Below are 27,588 nucleotides of genomic sequence, written 5' to 3'. Positions count from 1 at the left end.
ATTAAGCTTATCATTTGATTTCGGCCTTGCAAGTTGCTCGGGTCTTCTCTTTATCTTTGCTATCTTAAACAACATTGAACCAGCAAAAAATAAAACGAAACAAAAAACAGAATATAAAAAAAAAATAAACCCTCTGTCGTCAATATTATTATAGTAACACGTAATCGCAAATAATTTAATAACTGATTTTGATCTAATTATTTTATAAAATTGTTACATAAAGTTTCGTCTATGTTTATATATTACAAATTTACCGCCACAACTAAAATATTAAGTAAGGCAACTTTATGTAACTGAAATAACTATTGTATATACTTAATACTTACTGACTATATCTTTTGTTTCAACAAATGAATCGTGCGCGCCTTTACTCAGTAATATTATTTATTATCAATTTATTTTAAATGATATTATCATAATCTTATCTATAATAATCTTATAATCAAGTAGGCGGGAACATTTAAAATTCAATTTATAAACTATAATAATTTTTTGATTAAATAATTAATATTGTATTATAATTTTGATTACGATTTAAATTTTTTGTTTATGTTTTTAACAATTTCATTTACTTAAAGAACAATTTTGTGTATTTTTTCTACCGTGTATTGTGAACAATTTTGTGATTTATTCAGTGATTTGAAGTGATTTAAAAATGGATTATTCATATTTAAATCAGGCAGCAGCTGCTGGTTTTGATTCGAGCTGCTTACAATCAAGTATGGATCCGACGGGTCTAGCGAATATGCCATGTTCGTACGGTGATTTAACGTCATGCAGTCAAATGTCACAAGCGGCATATCGATATACGGCTGCCGCGGCAAGTATGGCTCGATCTTATAATCCAACGAGTGGATCTACGGCTGCAGCAATGGGTGTCGGTCATCACGTGTCCGCATCTCAATGTGCTGTGGCAATGGGAACAAGACCACACCATCAAGATGTCCATCATAGGGCTTCCATGTTTCCAACTTCAATGAATTTGCAAGGTAACCAGTTTTTGTTTACTAAATACGTCTTTGGGTCCTGTAAATTGTAGACTTAGTAGAATCATTGATTCAACAAATCATTCTAAGTGAAAACATGTTGCTGCCCGGAAAAGCATTTTATAAAATCCGATCATGCAAAAATCGTTTGATTGTGATTTTGTAAAACTTGAATGGTAACACATAGAGATTAAATTATCGTTGGGGCAAAAGAAAGATCGCTTCTCGCCTGTACCAAATTGTTACTTTTGATTTGTAGGACATAAATTTTTGTATAAATGAGAAATTTCGGAAAATTATAAAATTTTTTGCATTCGTGATTTTACGCAGTTCCTTGCAATTCACACAAAAGTTGTAGAGTGTGATATATCCTATCAGTCTGTATATTTTGATTTTTCTAGTTTCTGAATCGAAACTCTTCTGAAATAAACAGTGGATTATTTCTGTGTCCTATGGGATAAAAACAAAACAATTTTTTCAACATGATTAGTTTTTTTTGAGCAAAATCTTTTTAATAGTGTTTTAAGCACCTTTTATCATTTTGTCGAATAATGTTTTTATAAATTTGGTGTATATATGCCGGGATTTAGATTTATGTTGATAATTTGGTGTCATTTTTGATGACTGCTTTTTTTTTCCTTTATTTAATAACTATTAGAATAAAGAAAAATAATCATTTTATGTTTGTAAATATTAAAATTCTTTCAGTAACCAAATGAAAACAAGCCCGACGGAAGATGAGACTTTGTAATTGTTTGTTACACATATTATGATTTTCTCTGATTATGTTGATAGTGGTTTGAAACCTGTGATAATCAATATATTATTCTAATTTAACTTAAATCTAAATTAGAATTTTTTTTAAATCATTGAAGGAATTTTCAAGAATTTGTGAATTTTTGATTTTTGTTAAACTATTTTTAAATTTAATGTTAAATTTTCAACTTTAATGCTTTGCATATTTACCTTTATAGATAAATATTTAGCGAAATTTCAGGAGGTAAATTTTTATTTTCTAATTAATTAAGCATTAAAAATATAAATTACATAGTTTACAAAAGTAGGTATAATAGCATTAGAAATCAGCCAATTTGGTCGACAGTCTTTTCCTTTAACAATTTCACAAAATCCTTTACTTTTTTATTTTTCACAAAATTTTATTAATTTCCTCTTAAATTTTCTCTTTTTTTATTTATATATATATTTATAAAATATTTTATTAAGTAAGTACTCATTTCTTACAAGAGTTTGTAATTTTTGATTATTTTTCTACCTATAAGTCATTTTTCCATACTTTGCAATTTTAAAGATGAACTAGTCCCATTTAAAGCATGTAAAATGTCCGGTCTCTCCAACTATTTTTTATGATATTATTATATATTGAAGAAAAAGTAGAAAAAAATGTTTATACAATAAAATTCTAAAAAAAAAATTTAGAAATTAATTTTCACTTTCGAGATATTAATTTTGACGTAAATTGATCGAAATTGGGACGTTGGCATAATTATTTCCCATTTTAAACGGTCAAAATTTCTGAAACTTTGGGAATTAATAGTAAGCATTATTAAATTCTTAAATTTAATTTTTCGTTAAATTCTGTCGAAAAAAAAATTGTACCATTGCTTTAACATAGAAACTGCAAATACCATGCTGGAAATACCTTAAGTCCTTGTCTCGAAAAACTACGATATTTTACATTTTTTCAAACTTTTGAAATGTAACAGAAAATTTATTTGAAGACTTTTAATGGAAAATTTTTGAAAATAGCTACGAGTTAGTCTATTTTATAATAAATTTAAATCTTTGAAATTTATTCTAAAACAGTCTTGAATAAACTATATTTTAGATGTTGATTTTGTATTACTGACGATACAATTACTTTAGTTTAGAATATTAAAATAAACGAAGATAAGTCAAAACACTGCAGCATATTTTGTTTTCTTCTTGATTTGAACTTTAAAATATTTAAAAGAATACATATTATAATTTTCAAACGACTTTTTAGAAAGCCTTAAGAAAATTAAATAAAAAAAATAATATTTTTTTTAAATTTTAATCACAAGCGGTAAATAATTGCCCAAAGGAGAGCTGACTCCATCTGAATTTCAAGTTAAAAATTGAATTTCTTGTTTTCTAGTAAAAAAATTTTAATTTTGCGCGTTCAAAAACGACTTTAAATGTATTTATCACCTTATAGATTTGAATAATATATTCATTTGATTGAGGAACTTTCAAGAAAGGTGGTATTGGAAGAAATTTAAATGGTTAGTTATATTTTAAATATTTTCTGATTGTTAGCATATTTAAAGAAAATATTAGGTTGATCGTGTACTTTTTAGAATAAAAAATGTACGGATCTTGTAAAAAATCCCTGTTTACTTTAGAAGTTTAAATAAAAAACAGTTGTCAAATCGCGGCGCAACGGATATCGTAATCGCTCCTAAAAGATTTTATAGGACGTTATTGTAATTCACCCTTGTTTAAAAATTCGGGAAGAAATATTTTTTATCAATTTCCATTTGCTAATATATAACGAAGCCATGAAAAAGACACACAGACCCGCGTGCCGACGTGAAACATATTATATCACATAAACAATCAAATATTACTTATTGCAAAATAATATGGAAACAGATACATGCTGATCTTTTTATAAATAAAAACAAATGTTGCTTATCACCCACTGGAGGGTGACCATTTTTAAATTCAAGATTTTAAATTAGTGAAAAATAATCCCGAAATGACTTTGACTAGTGCAATTATTTAAACTTTTCTAGATAATCGAATAATATTCTTGTTATTATTTTTTAAAGTAGCATAAAATAAACTGCCAAATAATTTTTATCAATAAAAAATATATAAAAACTAAAAACAAAAATATATTTAAACTATTTGCTACTCCAAAAAACTATAAAGGGCACAGTACTAGCAGTTGAAAAGGTTAAAAACATCTATGTTCACGGTATAAACAAGTAAAAATTCTTAGAAGATTAGAACATATAAACTACTTTATATCATTCATAACTATTGTTCGTAAACCAATTAGTAGACGATCTTTTCTTCTAAACTATCTAATTATATATTCTAAGCTAATGTTTATAGTCACCTCTCCATTTCATATGAGTAGAGGTCAGTTTCATATTTTGGAGTCGCGAATATATTTCTTTAAATGTCATTTTTACTGTCTCTATGCCTTCTACATCAATTGATCGTACATTTGTTCGATATCACCCATATTCTTTTATTATTTGAATAATTTTTAACAAATATTACTCATCAATTATCAAGTTTTTTATACAAAATTTTGTCGTGAATGATTTCCACACTAGCAAGAGTTTTTATATGTTTAATATATTCATATAGTAAACAAATGGTGGAAACGCATATAAATGATGTTATATAATATTCTTTACATGTATTATGGCATTTATATGCACTTACACCATATTCACTTTGTTAACGTTCTTCACAAAAATTGAATATTTTAAAATTTTACTGAAATTCTTGCATAAGATTACGGGAATACGAAACAAAACACTGAAAATGTCATTGAAATTGGTTTCATACAAGTTAAGCTGTAAGCCGACTCACAGGCAAGAAGACTCCTTAGTATTATTATATTGTATATAGATTAACCATATTAGTTTTGTGTGAATATTTTGTGAGAAATTGCTTTTAACTTTATAAAAATTGAGATGCAATTTTCAAAACAAAACGAGAAAATTATACACTCAATAAAAGTAAATATTGCAGGCAAATAAAAAAAAAATTGTATATAAAATAGGTATATATAATAAATTCTTAGGGTATTGGTCGACGGGCTGACAAACAGAGGTATATTTTATATTTTGTGTGTCTCTTTCTTTTTTGTTTGTGTATAAATATTACTCATACACACAAAAGAAGCTAAGAAGCTTTTGCAAAATGAATAAAACGAAATTTCGATAAGGTTTATGTATACTCAATGTCACAAAAAATGCTCGTTTTAAAACATCTAAGTGTTACTATTATAACATAATATATAATGAGTACGCTTAGAATGTTTTAACTGTGGCACTTTTTCTGACAGTGAGTGTACATATTTTACAATGTTGATTGAAAATATAGATATTACGACATCTTAAATAAAATAATGTATCATATTTGTTTTTTTCATGATTTACGATGTAAAGCAGGCATGGGCGAGTTATTTTAAGTCGAAGTCACTATTGTTATAACATTTATTGTGTGCCATAAACTTTATTGTGTGTCTCTTTATCCAAGTCCTCATTACTCATAGAGGAGGAAGCGAGGTGGGTATACGACTCTTCTTCCTATCTCAGTTTCTCTAATAGTAATGAGATAGGTAGAAAAAAATGTTGTCTCTTTGTCTTACTCGTATCATTGGTTGACACTGGTTAGGTTGCCGCTGTCTTGCTCGTTACTTAGTTACAGAAGACGGAAGGACTTCTCTGAGTCCTATTTGCCCATGCCTGATGTAAAGGACTAGCAAGCTAACCATCTTCAAAAGGTATCCAACTAACGGTAGTCCAATTGTTCTTAATTACCATGACATGAGCAAGTAAAGAAAATTTTATAAAATGATAACTTTTCTGTAGTCACTATTCCATAGATATAATTTTAGATACTGTTTGTACACTAATAGTGATTTTCGGAATTTACTCCAGTGATTTTGGGGATTTTTGATCTGAATCATTTTTTAAATCGAGATCGATTGTGTTTTCTACAATTGAACAAAACGAGTATGAAAATTTTTCAAATTACAAACACATAAATAATAGACTCGATAATAGAAAAATCAGAATAAGTATGATAAATCAGAGTAAGTATGCGCTATGGCAATTTTGAATAAAAGCTTTAAATTTTAAAACCTCTTAACATAACTCGATTCATTTTAAACAATACTGTACTTTTAGTAAAATACCAGTAAAATGAAAGGAAAAGAAAAAATACGAAGAAGAAAATAGCTTTCTGGTTCAATTAGGCTCGCAATCGTTCAAGTTGCTGCTGCAACGGCGAGGTCGTCCATTCTCTAGGGGACTTCCTCCAATGTTGTATATTACTGTATTTTACTAACCAGTTTTCTAGTATGTATAGGTATGGATGATGGTTTAGTCACACAAGAAGCAGTGTTATATTTTCTTCTTGTTTGTGAGTTGTTTTACTACGAACAGAAAAAAAAATTAGTTTTTATTTTCATTCTCTATGTGAAAATATTTTTTTTTATAATAAAAATGTCTTTTGTTTGATTCAATTTATATGGAGTATAATAATATTAATTGAAAATGGATGGTATCGTCGGGCCATTTTTTTTATTAAGTTTTAAATACTCCAATTAGTTTCGGGGTGATTGGACGTGAATATAAAATATCTAAAATATATAGAGGGAATTTTTTGATGTCTTGGTCGATTACAATACTGTTTATGTTGCCCTAATTTCTATGCATGTTCTTTACATTAATATCTTCATTTTCCTTATAAATTGTAGGTATATTTTGTATGAATCAAACTTAAAAAAAATTCGCAAGTTGTTATTTTCGACCACGTTAGCGGGTCTAAAGTAACACTTTGGCAGGTTGAAAGTAACACGAAAGTAATAGGGCAAAGGGGTTTGAAATAAATATGCTATGATATAATAAATCCACAAATGACTTATTTGAAAAGTTTTTATGATCAAGGCAAATAAACATTTGCATGGGCATTATATATTTTCTGAAAACAAATAAACATTATTAACTCTTCGAAAGAAATTTTCTTTTTTTTAGTTTAAGTAATGAGATCTATTATTATATGATAATCATATATTCTAATCAGATTATTCAATATCAGTCTTAAGTAACATTTTACTTGTGTATTTGTGTACCCACTTGCGTAATTAACATGTTACTTGTTTACCTACAGAGCTATGTTACTTTTGTACCCTACCACATTTTTGGTAAAACAATAAAGATAACCTTAAAACGGATGGTGGTAGACAAAAACGAATTAAAACACTGTACAATCAATGTAATCAAGAAATGATATGCGAACACTCATATCAATATAAGGCTATTACTACGACGTAAACATCAAATAAGTAAACTTCAAAAATCCTACTATTGATCTGTAAAATAACGAATTGTCCTCTCACAAAACCTGACAGCGCAGGGCAGGATACGCACGACAACGGATTGCAAATAAAGAGGGCGCCACCTTCTATCATTTGACGGCAGTGAAACGGTTTTTCGATTGTTAGATAAACCTACAGAGCGTTTTAATTTTTGGTAAATCCTAATCAAAAAAAAAAAAAAAAACGGCTCATAATACTCGCTGATAATGTCGATCCAGTAGTTTTCTCTACGAGACCGACATGACGGAATGATGAATTTATCCTTTGGCGGTTACTTTTTAAAGACCTTGATGAGCTAAAAATTACTTGAAAATCTTAAGATGTCGATAACCATGTTATAAGTCCATATATAATGAACCGTTTTCGATGTATATCAGTTTTTTTAAATTCTCTTAGTACTTGAACCAGCTAAAACCGGTTTTTGTTTCTCTAATAAGTTTTAATACGTCCCTTCTCTGTTCACGTGAAAAGCCACGATGAGGGATGCTAATTATCTATAAGAGATACAAATAAAATCTTTGTTTTTGTAAAAAAAGAATCTAATTTTTATTTTTATGTATTTATAAATAAATACTTTATATATGAATATAATAAAATATTTGATTCAATATATATTATGTTATTCAAATGTATTTTTCTCAATGGACTGACTACATATTATATCTCGTATAGAATTTCAAAGATGTTAGAAATTGGTATTTTACTCTCATCCGCCACATGTTTGTCTCAAGAGAGGTGCTACCATTTTATTATACATTGAGATTCACTCTTATTCTTTTACTGTTGGATACAGTCTGACATAACATTTTGCAGGTAAATGATAAATATAATAAAAGCACGAGGCCGGTAAAAATCATGTCTAAGATTTTTTCATTTAATTTTCGAAATTGGATTTATTTTAAGTTCTTACAGAAATACAAATTTATTCGGTTCCTCAAAAAATAAAATTAGTTTGGGCTTTAACTAATTATATATTTTCATGGCTTGTAAGAATTTAACAAAATTAAATTCGTGACAATAAAATAAACAGAATGTATAGAGGCTTAAAGAGGCTTAGAGGCTTATTCACTATCAAAATAGTGCATAGGGTTCATAGGAAGTTATTCTAAAAATAAGATTTTTATACAGGTTTATAAAGAAGGTAATATATATATATATATATATATATATATATATATATATATATATATATATATATATATATATATATATATATTCAAATATCATATGTGAAAAAAAATATATGTTAAGGCAGTTTTTACAGGAGCAAAAAAACTTCAGATAAAAGCAGAATATTTTAGGTTTCGTATCCATAGAGTTGTTGATAAAGTTCTTTTGATTAAAATTTGTTTTCTTGTACTGCTTACAAGCCTATCTGACGGATACAGGTGTAAATTTGGCGCCACTCTGTAAATTTTATCTATTAAATACTGAATGATAATGCCTTAGTTAAATATGTTATGTAAGTATTTATTGTTCATATGTTGAATTACATCCCAGTTGGACCCATATATTATCGAGACTATCGACCATTTTCCGTTTGGCCTTCTCAATTATTTATTAATTAATTGCTAAAAAAAACTCGCACTAACATAAAGTTAATATATTAAACTAATCAGTTTAAATTTTTCTACCAAATTAATGAAGCTTTTTTCTGCATAACATTAACTTATAACCGCGGATAAAGGTTTTTTTTTAGTTGTTTTATCATATCCAGCGAGTTGTTTTAAATATAAAATAGTCAGTAAACTGGCTTCTTCGTTTTTTAATTTGCGCGGTTTCAAGGCCGCGAAATCCGAATCAAACCTTTTCAATGTGATGTCTATGTGTGTGTGTGTGTACGTATGTGTGTATGTTCGTTCGGATTTTTTCGCCTCGATTCTCTCGAACCTGTTATGAAATTAATACGGGACTGGGTTTATTCGATGCGAAATCGCGTTATGAACTAAAATAATTTTCGGCAGAATTTTTTCTAATTTCATTTTTTTTTTTTAAATGGAAAAAACTGAATGAACAGAATCTAAAAAGTCACATCATTTATCTATGGAGATAATGATCGTTCCAGCATAAGCTGCAGTACATGTTCGAAGAATAATCTATGAAGAGACAAGACCTTTTTTTAATGTTTTTCCTCCTCTGAGAAGTTAGTCGAGTGGACTTCAGGCGTTGCACTCACAAGACTTCACGATCACACCGACTATGTACTACCAATTTATTTGACGGATTTTTATTCAATAATTTCAACTTCAATTTCACTCGCCTATTTAAATCAGTAAAAATTACATAACACTTATTGATAATGGAACACTTTTTATAATTTGAAGATTATTTTCTTACAACAGCTTTTCATACATTGTATTTGAATGTAGGTACCAATGTGAATGTAAAAGATAAATTGGTTTACTTTTCTTTATATTTAATATACACACATTTCACTTAGTTATATGTAAATTATATATGCTGTTTCTTTAGTTATTCTATCTTTGTTGAACTTATACTGTTGAACAATGATAATAACAATATTGTTGTATACACCTACAATTTCTATCATTTATTTATTTAGAATGATGGATTACATATAGCTTTGAAGGTATCCAATTTTTTTTTCTTTCGTCTCCTGTTTTTTATGTTATATAATTTTGTATAAGAAAAAGCCCGCAATATTTTTTTTTTTGTATAAAATTAATTAATCATTTAATTAGTGCAATTTTTTATTTATAATGCTTATAAAACATTTAAGCAACATGCAAGATATAAGTGCAGCATCTAAGTTATTCAAAACCTGGTAATCAAACAAGGCATAGTCAATAACATTTATAGGATATTCAAAGGTAGCCTTATATACTTTTCCACTTCCTAGTTTAAAAAAATTTATTTTTCCCTCTTTTAAATCAATTTATATGGATGAATTCTTTGACTAAGCCAATTTTTTTGTTATGCTCTCTCTTTTTTGGTCACGTTTTATGACTATGTATATATAGATATCTAATTTATTATTTTTCGTTGTTAGAGAAATCAACTACTATGTAGTTCTTACTTTTTGGAACCTTTTCTACATGGTTTCATAATTTTTATGACTATTTTTTATCCAATCCAATTTTTCTCTCTTTATCAAATTCTGCCAACTTTGAATTTTTACTACATCTTTAATGCTCCTATTCGATTGACCAGACAGGAGCTCTTACGTAAAACATGTTTAAAACTATTAATTCATATAAAATAATCCATAATAGACTTTTAATATTACAATGCCATAAATACTTAATTACAAAGATACATACGAGTATGTTTACCGACTCTTCCACCAATTTCTAAAAATATTAACTTTCGTCAATTCGTTCAAGTGTTGGGGGGGGGGCGAAATAACGGGATTAATTTTATTTTACCTTTTATCTCAAAACGGAAAACATTGCCGTTAAAATTCAATTATCAAATTCATTTATAAATGACAGCAGTGTTTATAACTTTACCGCACCTAAGTTCTTGTCGCCTAACTTGTGAACCGCCTACTTGTTTAGAAAAGTAACAAATAAAATTAAAACGTTTTTATTTAAAAAATAGAGAAAATATATTGTCCAGAAGGGTGGTAATTGCCTCCAATAACCCTCTCGATATCCACACCTGGGTATTTTTGCTTGTCGTATATGGAAAAATATAGTTTTTGAAAAGAAAGTAAAAAGTGGCATATTCAAATACTCATTGTGTTCATTAAGTAAGGTTAGGTTATATTGGCTGTCCACGAAGGAGACATTTAGAGCCCATTGTGATACCATGTATGTGTTTTACCACGTTTTCGCTGATAATTTCATTTATCAGCTCCTCAATTTCAGAGGCTGAGTGCACCTCCTGCATGCATATACTATACACTACGCCAGCCCACCCTAAGCATACCGCGGATGGAATTGGTTACGCCTTAACCAAATGAGCTAATAGGGCGCTCATTAATAAAAGTAATAAAAAATAATTTTAAAGTATCGCACAGCAGTGTTTAAAACTTGTAAGTGTCCAAGACGACTACAGTAACAGAGTACGATTTAAGTTTAGATATGAAATTTCATTTGACTTAAGAAATAAAAGTCAAGTAGTGATTAATATTGAAGTGACTTGCAAAGGTATAATTAAACATCCGTTATGAATTTCTACATTTAATAAACTTGATGAGTGCCTAAATTAGTATAAACATATCCAACATTATTAAATCTCATCAAATAGTAATAAATTAAACTAAACCAAAAAGAAAGATGAGATAATATATAATTTTCTATATTTTCCAATAAATTGATTATGATAAATGTATTTATAGTATAAAAACTGACTGATTTTATTTCAATGTATATAAGAGTATATATATTGTAGCACAAGCTTACTATAATGTATGTCTGTGCATTTGAACACACTTATACAGAATGTTTTTAGGAGGAATACAAGACTAATTTTTATAAGGTTTGAATTCGAATTATTAAAATTATTGTTGGTAATTGTCAATAAGAATATATTTATAGAACTCGCCATGTTCGATTTCCCGAAGCGATCTTTAGTATTGGTTTGCGTCTCAGAAAAAACCTAGAGCAAAAAAAAAAAAAAATCAGCTGAACAAATACCTCTTTAAACATATTTGAATTAGATAATTACTAAGCAAATAATTAATAACAATGCGCGTATGTTCCTACATTTCGCTACAATGCGCGCAACGATTGAAGTCTTATAGCTGTTTTACCACAGATTGACTATTAATAATACAACTGCGCTTAGACTAGTTTCAACATGCCAATTTAAATTTTAAACTGTGCACAAATTCAACTCATAATTTATAATTACGCACATACTGGGACTTAATATTTTCCTAGTGCACACATTTTGATTTTCCGCAGCGAGTACACCCTACTACGTGGTAACAACAACATCTTTTGCACTTAAATTCATTTAGATCAGATTAGAATTTAAGCAAGTACTTTTTGAATCATTGCTCTCGGGCTAGTGTGCATTCCATGCGACAAAAAGTCTTAGAAAATTTGAAATATTTTAGTAAGATGTCAATAATTTTATCTAGATTAGAGAGTTAATTTGTGTAAACTAGAAAGAAAATGCCTTTGAGTATATAAAATTCGTTCCCTCGATCTTCAAAATTTTCCAGTATGATTGATTCTGTGTTTATGCACATCAAGTCAATCTTAGCTTCGCCGTCATCAGACAAAAATTGGTCTCCATTGAGCAACTTTAATTAGTTTCTTTCGAGTTGGAATATTAATATTTCTTTCGAGTTGGAATTAGTTTCGTTCGAGTTTTATAAAAGCCATTGAAAGTTCTAAATGAGTATATCCAATAGAAAAATGGCTACATTTCAAAAAATGCTTATTTCGACTTGATCACCAGACACTTCATTTCCACCGATTCGTAATTTTCTTGAAGGTCCAGGTATCTAGTCATTAACGACTTTGCCATGATAACCTAATCTTTCAGTAAATCGAACTGCCACTGTTGAGATTGTAACTTAAGTAATGTTAAAGACAAATAATTGATTTTGAATATTCGAAATATTGAAGAAACCAATTGCATATGTTTGGAAACACTATGTATATAATACTGCGATGTTTATCATATATTAGGGGAGGCTAGTATAGAATCATATTTTTATGCTATAAATATATATGTATGAAACCACAATAACTTATTCAATATATAAAAATTATTTTATGTTCAAATAAATATCAGTGGTGTGTTTATACTTGTTTTAACAAAAAGTATTTACATTCGAATTATTTATTTCAATGAAAAACCTCACAAAGCAATAAAGATTAAAAAACATTTGATCGATGATAGTAAAGATCTTGTAGTACTTGGAGAAGGTGTAATACATCTAAAAACTCAGGAAAATATTGATAATGCTACGAAAAAAATTTTGGTATAGGTGTTCATAGAATCATCTAATTAGTACATTTTCGGATGTCCGCCCGTCCGATCGTCCGTCCTTCCACCCGTCTGTGAACACGATAACTCATAAATGAAAAAGATATCAAGCTGAAATTATTACAGCGCACTCAGGACGTAAAAAATGAGGTCGAGTTCGTAAATGAGCAACATAGGTCAATTGGGTTTTGGGTTCGTAGGACCCATCTTGTAAACCGTTACAGAAAGAATAAAAGCACAAATGTTAAAAAGTATTCTTTATAAAAAAAAAACAACTTTTGTTTGAAAAATTTTTTTGTAAACATCACTATTTACTTACGAGGGCACACATTAGATGCAAATTTAATAATATGTATTAATATGGGATTATCAGTTATGTATGTGTGACATGTATAGGTAGGTATATGTGTAATGTGATAGAGTAATCAACACTGTCTATATGAAACCATGGTATTTCTACAAATAACTCAGTCTATTGTTTCTTTCACTTGTTTTTAACAAATTTTGTCCTGTAAAATCAAAAGAAGAGATTGCATACTTATAACACAATTGTTTGATAAAATATAATGATGTTGTGAGTATAAATAGTACGCCACTGACATTATATCATAATAGTTACAACGATGGGATAAGTTGTTGAGATACATATATTTTAAAATTTATGTAGGGTTTAGAATTTGTGGACAGCTTGTAGAATTTATACGCAATAGAATGAATATACTACCCATTTCTAGTATTCTCCGTATATAATGATGACTATATCTTATAAATATCATGATGATTCTCTATGCTGCCTGTTTTATATTTGACTTGATGAAATGTTTTTAACATAAACATGAGTCTGTTGAAAGCATATTTTATGTATTTTAAATATTTAAATAATATGAATATTCGTTTTGTCTTTGTTAAAAAATTTAATCTTTTGACTAAATATAACGTGTTTATTAATATTAGCATTTCACATAAGTCTTCGGTAGTATAGTGGTCAGTATCCCCGCCTGTCACGCGGGAGACCGGGGTTCGATTCCCCGCCGGAGAGATATTTTTTTATAAACTTTTTTAAATTAGTGTTTTTTATTATCACTCCTTGTTATTTATTTGTTGTAACTAGCAGCTAGTGTACGCAATAAAGAAATTAACGAATGATTAATGATTGTGAAGAAAACTTATTTCAGCAGTAGTTTGCTTAAGTATAGTTAATTAAAAAAATGGAAAATAACTATTTCTGCAAGGTAAATATAAGCAATTGTCCCTGAAAGAGAAGTTTGCAGCGTCTCATTGCCTGTGTGTCCGGATATGGGAGTACTGGTTTCAAATTAAAGCCGTTTTATTTTTTTGAATGATGTTTTAACGTGTTGATTTGCGCTATATTTCCCGTTGTTATAAAGAAATAAAATGTTGTAATTAAAATTCAAAAAGGGTTGTTCCATATAAGTAAACTGCTAATCTTGCTTTTTGTAAGGATAATATTGATGTATTTACTTTTAACTCTTTCTAATAGACTCTACAAATCATCCTTTTATACCATGTACACATGTAGTGTATATCAAGGTATACTAAGTTTAGTCCCAAGTTTGTAACGCTAAAAATATTGATGCTACGAACAAAATTTTGATGTAGGTGATCATAAAATCACCGAATTAGTCCATTTCCGGTTGTCCGTCCGTCCGTCTGTCAACACGATAACTCAAAAACGTAAATTACCCACCTGAAATTTTTACAGCGTACTCAGGACGTAAAAAGTGAGGTCGAGTTCGTAACTGAGCAGCATATGTCAATTGGATCTTGGGTCCGTAGGACTCATCCTGTAAACCTTTGGAGATAGAATAAAAGTTTAAATATAAAAATGTCCTTTATAAAAAATAATCAACTTTTGTTTGAAACATTTTTTCGTAAACATCACTGTTTACCCGTGAGATCGCAAATTGTATAGTATGTATTGTAATTGTATAGGCGTGACATGTATGTATGTGTAATTGACAGGGTAATCGATATACTGTCTATACATGGTATTTCAAAATTAACTCAGTCAATTGTTTTCACTTGTTTTATTTTAAGAATAATTAGTACAAAATCTTCTTGTGAATTCAAGATATCATTGACCACATGTTCAAATTGCGGTGAAGATGCTAATATGCTTCTGGAACATATTGTATATTAATCCCGAAATATTATAGGTAGAAATTGGTGGGTCTGATTCTTGGTAAATTTGGATCATTCAAATGGAATTTAATAGAATTAAATTCGAATAATACAAACATTGCAACACTATTGTATCGTATAATAGACTTAATAGTTAATTAAACATGAATAATGCCTATTTAATTATATTATCTTGTGGTAAATATGAAATGATTTAATATTAACCACATAACAAACACGTATGCACATATAATGGCCCTTCCAGTTACCACTAAATCTAAGAACTAGTATTACTACACAATATATATAACTAACATTATGTCTGAATCTGATATTGTAATAACTATCTTTATAGTACCAACCCTACCTTAAACCTCACATTATGATTAGAGGTTTACTAGTATCATACCTTCATATATGTGTGTAGAATTGTGACCACACATTAGGAATACAATATGTGGTAGTTCAAAGGTTTTACCTTTTTCAAGATATCAAATCACTTTGAGGTTATGCTAAGAGTGTAAATTCAATGAGAATGAATATCGAAAATTAAATATTAATGCAACAGATGCACATCTGAAAGTAAATGTGAAAGAGAATAATCGAATTTTTACTTTAATCATGTATACGATTTTTATTTACATCAAAGTCTCTCGATTATAATTGAAGATTTTAAGATGATACATACAGCGCTAACTAAATATTGACAAATATCTTGTTTAGTAATCTTAATTAAAGAGAATTGAAAAAGATACACTTGAACCAGGGCTCGAGCCCGGACTTCTTGGATTCATGCCAAGCGCCCTACTAATGGAAGCGCCCTAATAATTAGGCCATTTGAGCTCTAGACATAGACTGCAATATTTTTTATTTTTACTTTGTTTATTTACATCAATGTCTCTCGATTATAGTTGACGATTTTAATATGATACATACAGAGTAAACTAAATATTGATAAATATCTTCTAGTCTAGTAATCTTAATGATAAAAGGTATCAAGGAGATATTAGATGAAATTTGGCAGAATATAAGATTTGCATTTCTCTGATTATTTTCTTTTTACACAATTGGGCGAAGTATAATTTATAGTAAATTTTTAACATATTCAGACTTTTGTAGGTAAGATATCTTCATGAGATGGATACTCAGCTTTGTGTTACTCTCGCGATAAACTTTTGCATTTGTCAGATAAATTACTGAAAATTACTAAATATTTTATTTTGCTTTGCTTTGGAAGAGGTTATTTTGACTATTTACTTAGAAGTATGTAATTTTTATGATCATTTAGGAACTACATTGAATATTCCATACATTGTTTTGTGGAAAAGATCTAAGGATGGGAGATACCAATATGGTGATACAACAAAAAAGAAAAAAACAAAATTGTTATAATAATATTATTTTACGATGCACGCGAAAGTCGTGTATTTGTTTGCCTGCCGCACGTCTTATTCAGAACAAAAGAAGCAAAAAAAAAAGGATATTGACGAACGAAATGAATGTATTATATACCTATAATATGTGTATACGAAAATCTAAAAAGCTATTCGTACAAAATGTCTCATAAATATATACTACATTAAAAACTTTGCCAAGAAAAGTCAAAGTTATTTGGGACACTTTCAAAATAAATACGTAACCCATAGTTTCTATTTAGAATAAAAAAACCTTTTCTCATTGTTGCTACTATTAGCAAAACTTTACTTCGACGTTTCAATGTAAACATCCAAAATATGGAACGAAATACTTATGCGAAATTTTAATAACTGTTTTATGTAACGTTTAACGAGCATCTAAAATTGCTTGTTTGGAAAAATATTATTTTTATCTATTCTGTGTTTTTTAATGTAGCCCACGGCAGAAATTGTGAGCCAATCATATGTAAACAACTTCCTGCAAAAATTGAACCAAAATTAAAAGTTCGATTATATTTATATGGAATATAATATGAACAATAAAGCTAAAAGAACACTTGAAAAAAAATTGCCGAGGCAAAGTTTTTTTTGTTCCAAATTATTATATTTTGCTATATTGTTGTACTTTACAATTACCTTAATGTAAATTTTGAGGGTAATATTGAATGTCTTCAAATAAACTATGTTCTTTAATTTTAACTTTAAAAGGAAGGACATAATCAGGCGTTTTCCTCCACAAAATACATACATTTTAATTAAACAAGCAAACCTATAAAATGTAAAATATCTCTGTACAAAGGAAATTTCGAAGTATCTGATTTCTAATTGGGAATTAAAAATACTAAACCGTGGTAAATTTTTTCGAACCTCGTTGGACTAAAAGCTAAGAAAAAAAAGATCCGATTGCATACTAAAGGTTTTATACACAGTTTCATGTAAATTGTAGATAGATACGCCGAATTTTTATAGCTTAGTTTTATGATCATCGTAACGTGACGTATACGTAATTTTATGACTTTTCTCTCAATTTTTCTTGAATACAAGATATAACAAACACACTACGACTATATGACTATGTATAAAAGAAAATTCAATTCTTATTATAACAATGTGTATTAAAAATATATAGTTTTCTATACAATGAATTTAAATACATTGTAAAAAAAATGTTGTTTTTCTTTTGAAAGTATCAAACATGGTATGGTGAATAAGACTTGCATATGTCAGATCATTAAATAAATCAGTTTACTTCATCATAAAAAATCTGATAATACTGTGATAATACTTTTTTATTTTATTTTTTTTAACTGCTATAATACAGCCATCTTCCTTCCAATTTTTCTTAAACTAACTTGACTCCTTTTTGTGTAAAGTACTTTAATTTCTTTATGAAAATGTTTGCTATAAATCTTTTTGAAATATTTGAGAAAAACCTTTGCATTTCTCGGAGATCGCTTTGAGAATAGCACAAATATTTGCTACACATTTTAAAAATGCATTGTATCTTTATTCCTTGGAAATATTAATGATACGAATAAAACTATAGCATAGGTGTTCATAAAATAATCAAATTAGTCCATTAAAGGTTGTCAGTCCGTTTAACCGTCTGTCTGTAATCACGATAACTTGAAAACGAAAAGAGATATCAAGCTCAAATTCTTATAGCGTGCGTAGGACGTTAAAAGTGAGGGTACGTAAAAAGTGAGGGTAAATGAGCTACATAGGTGAAGTAAGTCTTGGGCCTGCACAACCCATCATGCAAACCGTTAGAGATAGAACGAAAGTTTTAATATAAAAAATGTTCCTTACAATAATATAAATAGCTTTGGTTTGAATTTTTTCGTAAACATCATGGTTAACCCGTGAGGGCACAAATTAGGACAAAACTTTGGTGTCCATTATCTCCAAAACTCTAAAAGATAATTACTTGAAAATTTGCAGGTAGCTTCAGCTAATGGTCTTGTGATAGATTCTCGAAAAATGAAAAAAATTGTAGAAAATAATTACCACCATAGTCCAACGTTCTATGACTAACGCCTTAGACCGCTCGGCCATTTAATAGAAAAATGTCCGAACTATACTTTTTCAGTGATGAACGCTGTGACATGAATACGAATAATCTTAAGTGAAGTTACACACAATAAGTACGTCCATTTTAACGGATTGCCTCTTTCAAAATTTGTAGTGCATGTACAAGTTATGCATTTAAAAAAATAAACTAACTTTAGAAAGGACATAACAATGGTTCTTTTATACCTATCATTAATCGAGAAATTTCAAATTTTGTTCTTTTTTTATTTTGATTTTCAAGTTGAAAACGATATATCTCTCTTGGAAAGTTAAAAAAAAAAAACTAGCTATATCATAATCATAAAATATATGACTTTTCATATAAATATGTGTATGGAAATATAATTGTTATTATAGGTTTTTATTTTATGGAAAAATTTTATGGAAATTTGTTGTGTTTTGTGTTGTTTAAAAGAAAAGTGTTCATATACGAAGTTTTGTTTTAAATTTTATTTTACATTTTTAGAAAATTTTCAAGATGTTTATTACCGTGGTATGCTCGTAAATTACAAATTTTACAATGTTCATAGAAAAATATTTAGTTTTATAGGTGAGACTATGTACAGAATAGACATTAGGTGTAATATATGTGTCATTTTGTATTTTTATGGTTATCAGATTTGATTATATCTTAGTTCTGTTTCCAATTAAACTGAAGAGACTTACTGGGACATAATAATAATACATAGAGGATTGGCAAAACACACAAAACTCAGGAATCGAAGGCTGGATCTTTTGCATTATCCGTTTTGTAACTACTTGACCAACTGTGTCTATGATCAAATGTGATAAATATTAAGGAACTCTCTTCACTTACCGCCAACTGTAAACTAATCAAACTATATCTAAACAAGTGAAAACAAACAATTCACTGAGTTAATTGTTGAAATACCATGTATAGATGGTGTTGATAATGCCATCGCTTGCTTTTTACGTCATGAAAGTAAAGAAAGATAGTCACTCTTACACACAAAGTACTAAGAGTAAATTTCTTCTCACTTGCTTAGAAGTGTTAATAAACAAACACAGGCCTACATACAATAAATGTATACTTGACAGATGATACAATCAAATGCATGTATAATACTGTAACTTAATTTGCGCTCTCACAGGTAAACAGTGATGCTTACGAAACAAATTTTCAAACAAAAGTTGTTTATTTTTTTATAAGGAACATTTTTTACTATGAGCCTAAGTCCCAATTGACCTATGCTCATTTACGGGCTTGGCTTCACTTTTTGGCATCGTTTTTGAGTTATCATCTCCACTGAAACAGACAGACAGACGAACAACCGAAAATGGTGACTAATTAGGTGATTTTACGTACACTTATACTGAAATTTTGTTCGTAGCATCAACATTTTTAAGCCTTACAAACTTGGGACTAAACTTAGAATACCTTGATATATTTCATACATGGTATAAGAACATACATGGTATAAAACAAAGTATGTTGGAGTCGCATAAATTCGATGAGCTGTTTTTTATATTGGCAATGGAACCCTCCACCCATAAAACCCGAATATCAGGAATGTATTTCCCTCTTATAATGATGAAAATTTGAAAAATGTATGACTCTTAAAATGGATCTACATGTGTATGATGTTATAATAAATTTGGAGCAATCCGAAATCTGCTAAATTCTATTATAGATTGAAACCTAACCCCTAAATTATTTGCAGGTAAAATTATTGATTGGCGAACTGAAACAAATTTAAAATCACGTTCAACTTATAAAAAATTTAATTATAAATTTCACTTAAGCAGTAATTTGTATTAATTAATAAACTTAAAAAAAAAATTAAAACGAGACTTTAATAAAAATAATAATTGAAAAAAATATAAAATAAAGTTTTTTTTTTTATGTTATAGAAAAACTGTTATATCAAATAATATTCTCTTTTGTATCGCTGTTATACGCGGGATATTTTTTACTCCAGCTTTTCTGTTGTATATACTCTTTTATGCATGTATAACTTTTACTCACTCGTTCTATTCTTTACGATCGATATAGGCGTTTCTTCTACAACATTCATGGTATTAAGCTTTTAACAGAACTGAGTGTATAAACAAGTAACGTTAACGTATAACATTGTGTGTGATAATACACGCAACGTGAATAGTACACGCTTACCAACGAATCATTTTACGATGCGAAAGTATATTTTCTCTTGTTTATTCTATAACTATGGTGATCATTTTCTCTCCATAAATATGGCGTTCGGATTATTATCATATCTCAAATTCGAATGAAATAAGATTATTAATCACTGTTTTTTTTAGTAACGCAAGTCATAGAAAGATTTGTATGTATTCACAATAATGATTATGTCCAGTGGCGGATCCAGGATTTCATCCAAGGGGTTATTTTCCCATTTTTCGATTTTGTTTGTAGATTTTTGGGATTTTTAACTACTAATTTTGAATGTATATAAAATAACATCTTAATAATCTATTTAACCCGAACATCTTCCTTTCTCTCGTGGATTCGCCACTGATAATATATAACTTTGCCAGTACTTTTTATAATGGGTTTGCTGCCCGTTTATAATAAATTAATAAATATATATTCAAAGTATATGGATCCTTTGAAAAGATTTGATTTTTAAGAAAAAAAATGCGGCATTTATTATGCAAAATACTTATTTTTTGAATATTTTTATGAGTGCTTTAAATGGCACAAGTTAAGATATGTGGCTTGTACAGCGTAAAATTTAATTTTACCAATGTTTGGAACGAGAATATAATAAATAGGTACTTCATACAAAAATTCATATGCTGTTTTCTTTGAAAATGTCACTCGTCTAATACGAAGGCATAAAAACATGTGATTAATCAATCAGGATGTATTAAGTGAGTGAATAAGCAACATTGTTGGGTCTCAATCCTAGAACAAAAGTTTAAATGTACAAATTGTTCCCTATAAAAAAAAACCTTTTTTTTAAATATTTTTACCCGTTAGGGCGCACAAAAAAAAGGAAACTTCTACTAGTGGTCTTGTGAAATATTCTTGAAAAAAAATTATAGAAAATACTTTCGAAAACTTCGAAAATTAACTCCGTCAATTGTTTTTTTTTCACTCGATTTACGTTATTTTCCATTAATTTTGTAATTTTTAGGTTGTTTAGAAAAAACAAACTTGAAATTATATTTATATGTATTGATTTTTTCAGGTGGTTTACCATATAAAGTATATCCTGGTCACGATGGTGTTTTAACTGAAAAACGAAAACAACGTCGAATTCGAACAACATTTACGTCAGCACAATTAAAAGAATTAGAACGAGCATTTCAAGAAACACATTATCCAGATATTTATACACGCGAAGAAATTGCAATGAAAATAGATTTAACTGAAGCAAGAGTGCAGGTAAGTTTAAATTGATTACTTGTTTTGAAATTAATGTTAGGATGAAGTTTTTCTTTATATATTGTTGTTGAATACCTCAATCGAAGAATATGAAACGAATTGGTAAAAATATCTATTTTAGATAAAGGGTAGAAAAAAATTTTGTATAATAATTCAGGAAACTAGAATGATAATTTTTTGCAATCCGAATTCATTATTTTCCATTGAATTAGAATATAATAAATATTCTAATATTGAATACAGAGGTATAACGACTTACCAATTAGTTAGGGTATCCGAGCTTGAATCAGCTTGAAATTTTTGACTAAAATAGCATAAATTACGCATAGAAGACTAAAAAATCTGTTGCACCTCTTTAGAAGGTGCAACGGATTCTCATGGGAGTGTAATGGCCAAATTTAATCTAACGTAATTAAATCAATCTAGCATTGACTAAAGAAAAAAAATAAGTATTGACAATAATGTTAATCTGTTATTATATAATCACTGAATTATGACTATTTTACATTTAAAAAAATTGAAAACTGTACACGTATTTTGACTGTGTAAGACAATCCCTACCCCATTTCGAGTGTTATGGATATAACGTGGTGGTCTTTACCAGTCTTTGCTTTTAAACCCAGCAAAGCGGGCGGGTATCAAGCTAGTAAAACATAACTAGAAGGTCGGTTATTATAAATAAACTTTAAACGTTCGGACGATAAAGAAATTAGATATAAATTATCGCATATAGAAAATGAATTTTGTTTCATGTAGAATTATTTTTATGTAAATTAGAAATGACTTGGTTATTGTCTCACATTGACAGCCGCTTATATAAATAGACCATATGTTTTGTAAATACTATATTTACAAAACACATGCAAAAGTGATAATGTAAATGTATTTTCTGGTATTATTATCAATAATTTAAGTGAGTAGTATATCTGGGAACAGTAGGTGTATATTCACATATCCAGGAAAACACCTGTGACATTTAGAACATAACTTAATACATTATATGTGAAAAATAAATTCTTATATATCAAAAAATAAAAATTGTATAGTTCAATACATCATATTACTTCAATATTGTAAAATGTATTCATTTAATATATACCTAATTCAGTGAATTTTGTTGTTGTGAGAAAGCGGTAAAAAGAAACGTCGTCGTAAATGGGAAAATTTGTGACTTTTATGTTAGTATTACCCCATCTATTTAAGGTTTAAGTTCTTTGTACCTCGTCAATTATATACTTGAAAATGGATAAAATGGTTTATCATGAAAGTTCTGGCCCAATTCTGATTTCCGAAGGAATACAGCAGAAACTGAAATTATAATAAGTTAATAAAATAATACTAATTTGTTTCAAAATTCCATCTTTGACGCAAATCAAAGGTAATTTTTGGTGGATAGTATGACTTTCCTTTCATTCAATGTCAAAACGTTTTGGTATGAAAATGTACTGCTTATAACAAAAAATTTAAACTATTTCAGCAATTTTTTTAAATTAAATTTCATATTTGAAGTTATAGTAGGTACTCACTTTGTAATGTTATTGAAAACTAAAATCTACGTTAAAATGGCAGCATAATTGTGTCTAGGTGGGATTATCTTTTTTTCTGTGATAGCCATTGAAAATTTTTTTTTTTTTTAAATATGGGCAATGTTAGGACCTGGTTCATCATAGATCCACTTTCTTAAGTAGTTTTTGGTAATATGCATAGTATCTAGATTTTGTTTATTTCTTGTACTTTATGTGAGATCAAAGTAATGTCTTTCGTACAGATTACATTTTTTTTAAATAAAAAACGCACTCTCCTGAATAAAGGTATCTATAACGGTCAGAATTCCTCGTTTCTTAAAAATTGGTTTTGTATATGCTCCTTCATCTTAATATTTGCAATTGTTCTAACACATCCGTTTTGTATTTATAATATTTTTTCAATAGTAGTGAAAATTTCCCAGACAAATATTCTATAATCTATATTTGATATCATAATGGAAGTGGTATTTGTAAAAAGAAAGATTCGGGAGTAAGATGACATAAAGTACAACAAGTACATTCTCGTATAACGTAAACGAGTACGAGTACAAGCACACATCTTGAATGTGTCTTTTCCACTCCACTATACATACAACATACAATGACAGACACATTTGGCACCCTTTTATCTTAATAAACATTTCAAATTTATTATATTGTTGATAAAAATATAATTCAATAAAATTGTTTTTCATGTTTTGTTAGTTGGGTTTTTCTAAACTTTACTTTAGTTCATATCAATCAAAAATAGACAATGTATCCATTATTGGTTGTGTAAAATGGACTTCAATACTAATAATATATTAGTAGAGAAATAAGTAGTTCTTATATAAAATTGCAAAATGAACTTTTTCTAAGTTTTATTATTTTTGTGTGTGTACTAAATTTTGTATACAATAAACATACGAGTCTTTCGCTTATTAAATGTGTCCATGACACAATGGCGCATACTATAAAGATTAATAATATTTTCTGTAAATCTCTTATTATTAATTTAAAAGAATTGTAAAAACTACACTCCCGCTACTCTAAGATCAACTTTAACCAACTGAACTAGTAGAGTTGGTTTTCGTTTTCTTAGGTTTGAATAAAATATACATTCTTAGTGCTGATTACAGTGTGATCATAAAAAAAATGAAAAAGAACATAAATAGTTAAATATTTCACCTTCATAACGTGAAATTGAAAAAATTTCGGGTAGATTTATAAGAGTCCCACTGAGAAATATTTAGAATAGTAGTGCCATAATAATGACATAAAAAACTTTGGATTATTCAGAAAACTAAAGTCGGTGCAACATGTCAACTTAAATTTATATTATCAATCAGAAAATATATTACTAAGAAAATTAAAAGATCAGAATAAATAAATATATTAACGAATAAGATAATAAATAAATATTTAAACGAATCTGAAAATAGTCGTTGGAGCCTGTGCTGATAGAGAAAATATGAATATTAGCTCTTTAGTTCTGGAATATTTAAACCGTTTAAATACAATGTATAAGCTTTGGGAGGTAGGAGCAAGCATTTTGTAGTTACAACATACAAGAGAATACATTGAAGAGAAACATCGAAATAAAAAATACAAGAATCCCTTACATATATCACATGAATATGCAATGAATATGTCGCAGCTTTATTCTAACATTATAATAGTTAGCAGAATAATATCTACAGTGAAACATGTTTAATGTCATGTATCAGTAATTGTTACGTATCTGAAAAAGGTTTCCAAAACATTTGTAGTGTAGGAATGCTATTTTAAAGCGACAGAACCATTTTTATTGAAAGAAGAAATTGTCGAATATTTTTTTCATTTAATTATACAAAGTGCTTCATAAGTGGATATACAGTTACAACAAAGTATTCAATTATTTTTGCTTGTTGATTTGTAATGAGACTTGATTTTATCGATTTGTTAGTCACTTGAAAATAGCTTTACCGATTTTATAATAATTTCTCTGTATTTGCAAGAATCATTTGCAGATTTGATGTAGAAAGCAGGACCATGTAAAAAAAAATTAAGTAAGAAACATGTTTTGCTTGTAAGTTTCCCTGTACCAACACCAAAAATCAGATTATTACAAGGAAATTGTTTATGAATAACAATTTATGTGCCTTGTCATTGTGAACCTCAAAACCTATATTCGAATAAGAAATATACTTATATCTAATTTTGGTGAGAAGCATCTATTGCGGCGGATCAGATCAGCAGTTAGTCTGGCGACTAACTAAACCCGGGCTGTCCACGTGGTAGAAAAACATTCTATCCATGAACCATTATACAAATATATAAATATATTTTGTATATACATAAAATACAATGTTATATATATTCGAAGTATTCTGGATGGTAATCTCTTTGGTTTATTTTGATATTAAATATTCTATTTATATACAGGGTGGGTCATTTTAATATATAACGACTTAAACAAAAGTTGCAGAGTTTGTTGAGGGACATCATGTTCTGATTGGACCTAGTTCTTCGGGCTTCTTTAATAATAATAAGAGATAGAATAACACTTTAAATTAGAAAGTTGATTATTTTTCGAAATTTACCAGCTTTCGGAGGCAATGCGACTTAAACATGTCATTATGGCATTTAATCGAAAGAAAACATGCTTACTACGGAAAAACGCTTTAGCCAAAAGTTGTCAAGGGCAATAGATGACATTTGCCTATGTCCATGACTTTCACCTACAATTATTTGTTAACTTTAAGCGTATTTTCTTTCGATTAAATGCCTTAATGGAATATTTTTAAGTCACATTTCCTCCGAAAGCTAACGTTTTTTATTATTATATTTAACGGATTTTTACTACGCCATATTTATTTAATTTAATAAACTATGCTTTCATGCATATTAAAAAAAAGTTCACATATGCATCTGCTTGCCCACACTATATTGGTCAAAATTTTGGAGTTATTTGTCCGCTTTTCGAATTAGAAATTGTTTAGATATTTAGAGAAGTTGCTTTGTATTGAATATTACACATGTGTATACAACAGTTACTAAATATGCAAATCCTACCATTTACAATCTATATCTAACAAGACAAAATGTATTACATTATTAGCTTTAACTAAACGATGTATTTACAGGATGAGCTTTTATATATGTTAATAATATTTTGGTTAATAATTTGATATTTTGGTTTTCAAAAAATATTTTTTTATGCAAAATCAAACTTTTATATAAGCTTAGGCAAAAATGTCATCCGATTTTTATTATGAAGTAGTTTTCTATTAGGATGTATTCTTTGGTCGCTCCTTTCTCGTCCTTGATGCCGTAATTTGTATATAATCCCTTTTTTGTGTGTAAAATTACAATAGATAAGATGATCATCCATAATGTGGCGGGATTTTTGTGTGAACCGTTTGGTAAAAAACGCAATGAGGACATTATACCCACTTATTCTTAAAAGGTCGGTGAAAAGATCCCTTTTAAGAAATATTGAATAGTTCTAAAAATTTGAATAAATCAAAAAAAAATTCCATGTCAATATTGCTGCAATACTCGAATAAAAAACCAAAATGTTTCGACGTTATACATGCCTGGCTATAATAACATTTTTTCTTAAATGGGTCATTTTGGAACCTCAAGTTGATGTTAAAATGTCAATGTTTGTATTACCAAATTTATCTTTAGCAATATCCAATAGCGTAGACATATAGAACCATAAAAAAATTTGCTAGATTATGAACTCGCGGTTTAATAGCTGGGCATACTTATTATAGAGTGACACCCATTTTTTTGACTATATTTACTTCAACAAAAGATTTTCGGAAATAATTCCCCGAGTAAAAATCTTTCTAAGCTTGTTTTGCACTGAATATCTACAGAATCTAGTCAGATTTCAAGAAAAGGTTTAAAATTTAAGTATAATGACCAGCTTTGGGAATTAATGCTTTTTTTGAAATTTTGTAGTTTTTTTTTCCGAATTTTTAGGTTTTTGGAATAATGTTTCTACAAAAGTTGTTAAGTATTTTTTGAAGAATATCCTTCTAATTTAAGCACTATTTCTATCTTCTATCATTTATCATCATGAAAGAGTTTAAAC

At 28.5% G+C, this 27,588-nt stretch overlaps 1 protein-coding gene and 1 non-coding gene across 2 annotated transcripts in view; both read left to right on the top strand.

Annotated features, from left to right (window-relative positions):
* Positions 1–655: 655 nt before the first annotated feature.
* The window catches only part of LOC123292682 (paired mesoderm homeobox protein 2A-like), an 83,406-nt gene continuing 56,473 nt past the window's right edge, over positions 656–27,588 (top strand). Inside the window, exons 1-2 of the mRNA XM_044873394.1 lie at positions 656–989; positions 21,803–21,999. Of these exons, the coding sequence (XP_044729329.1) occupies positions 656–989; positions 21,803–21,999 (531 nt within the window). The remainder of the gene's footprint in view (positions 990–21,802; positions 22,000–27,588) is intronic.
* On the top strand, positions 13,970–14,041 carry Trnad-guc. Its single transcript has one exon. It is a non-coding gene; the product is annotated as a tRNA-Asp (tRNA).

The sequence above is a fragment of the Chrysoperla carnea genome, chromosome 2 (genome assembly GCF_905475395.1).
Source record: "Chrysoperla carnea chromosome 2, inChrCarn1.1, whole genome shotgun sequence".
Lineage (NCBI taxonomy): Eukaryota > Metazoa > Arthropoda > Insecta > Neuroptera > Chrysopidae > Chrysoperla > Chrysoperla carnea.
This window is presented reverse-complemented; position numbering and strand designations above follow the sequence as displayed.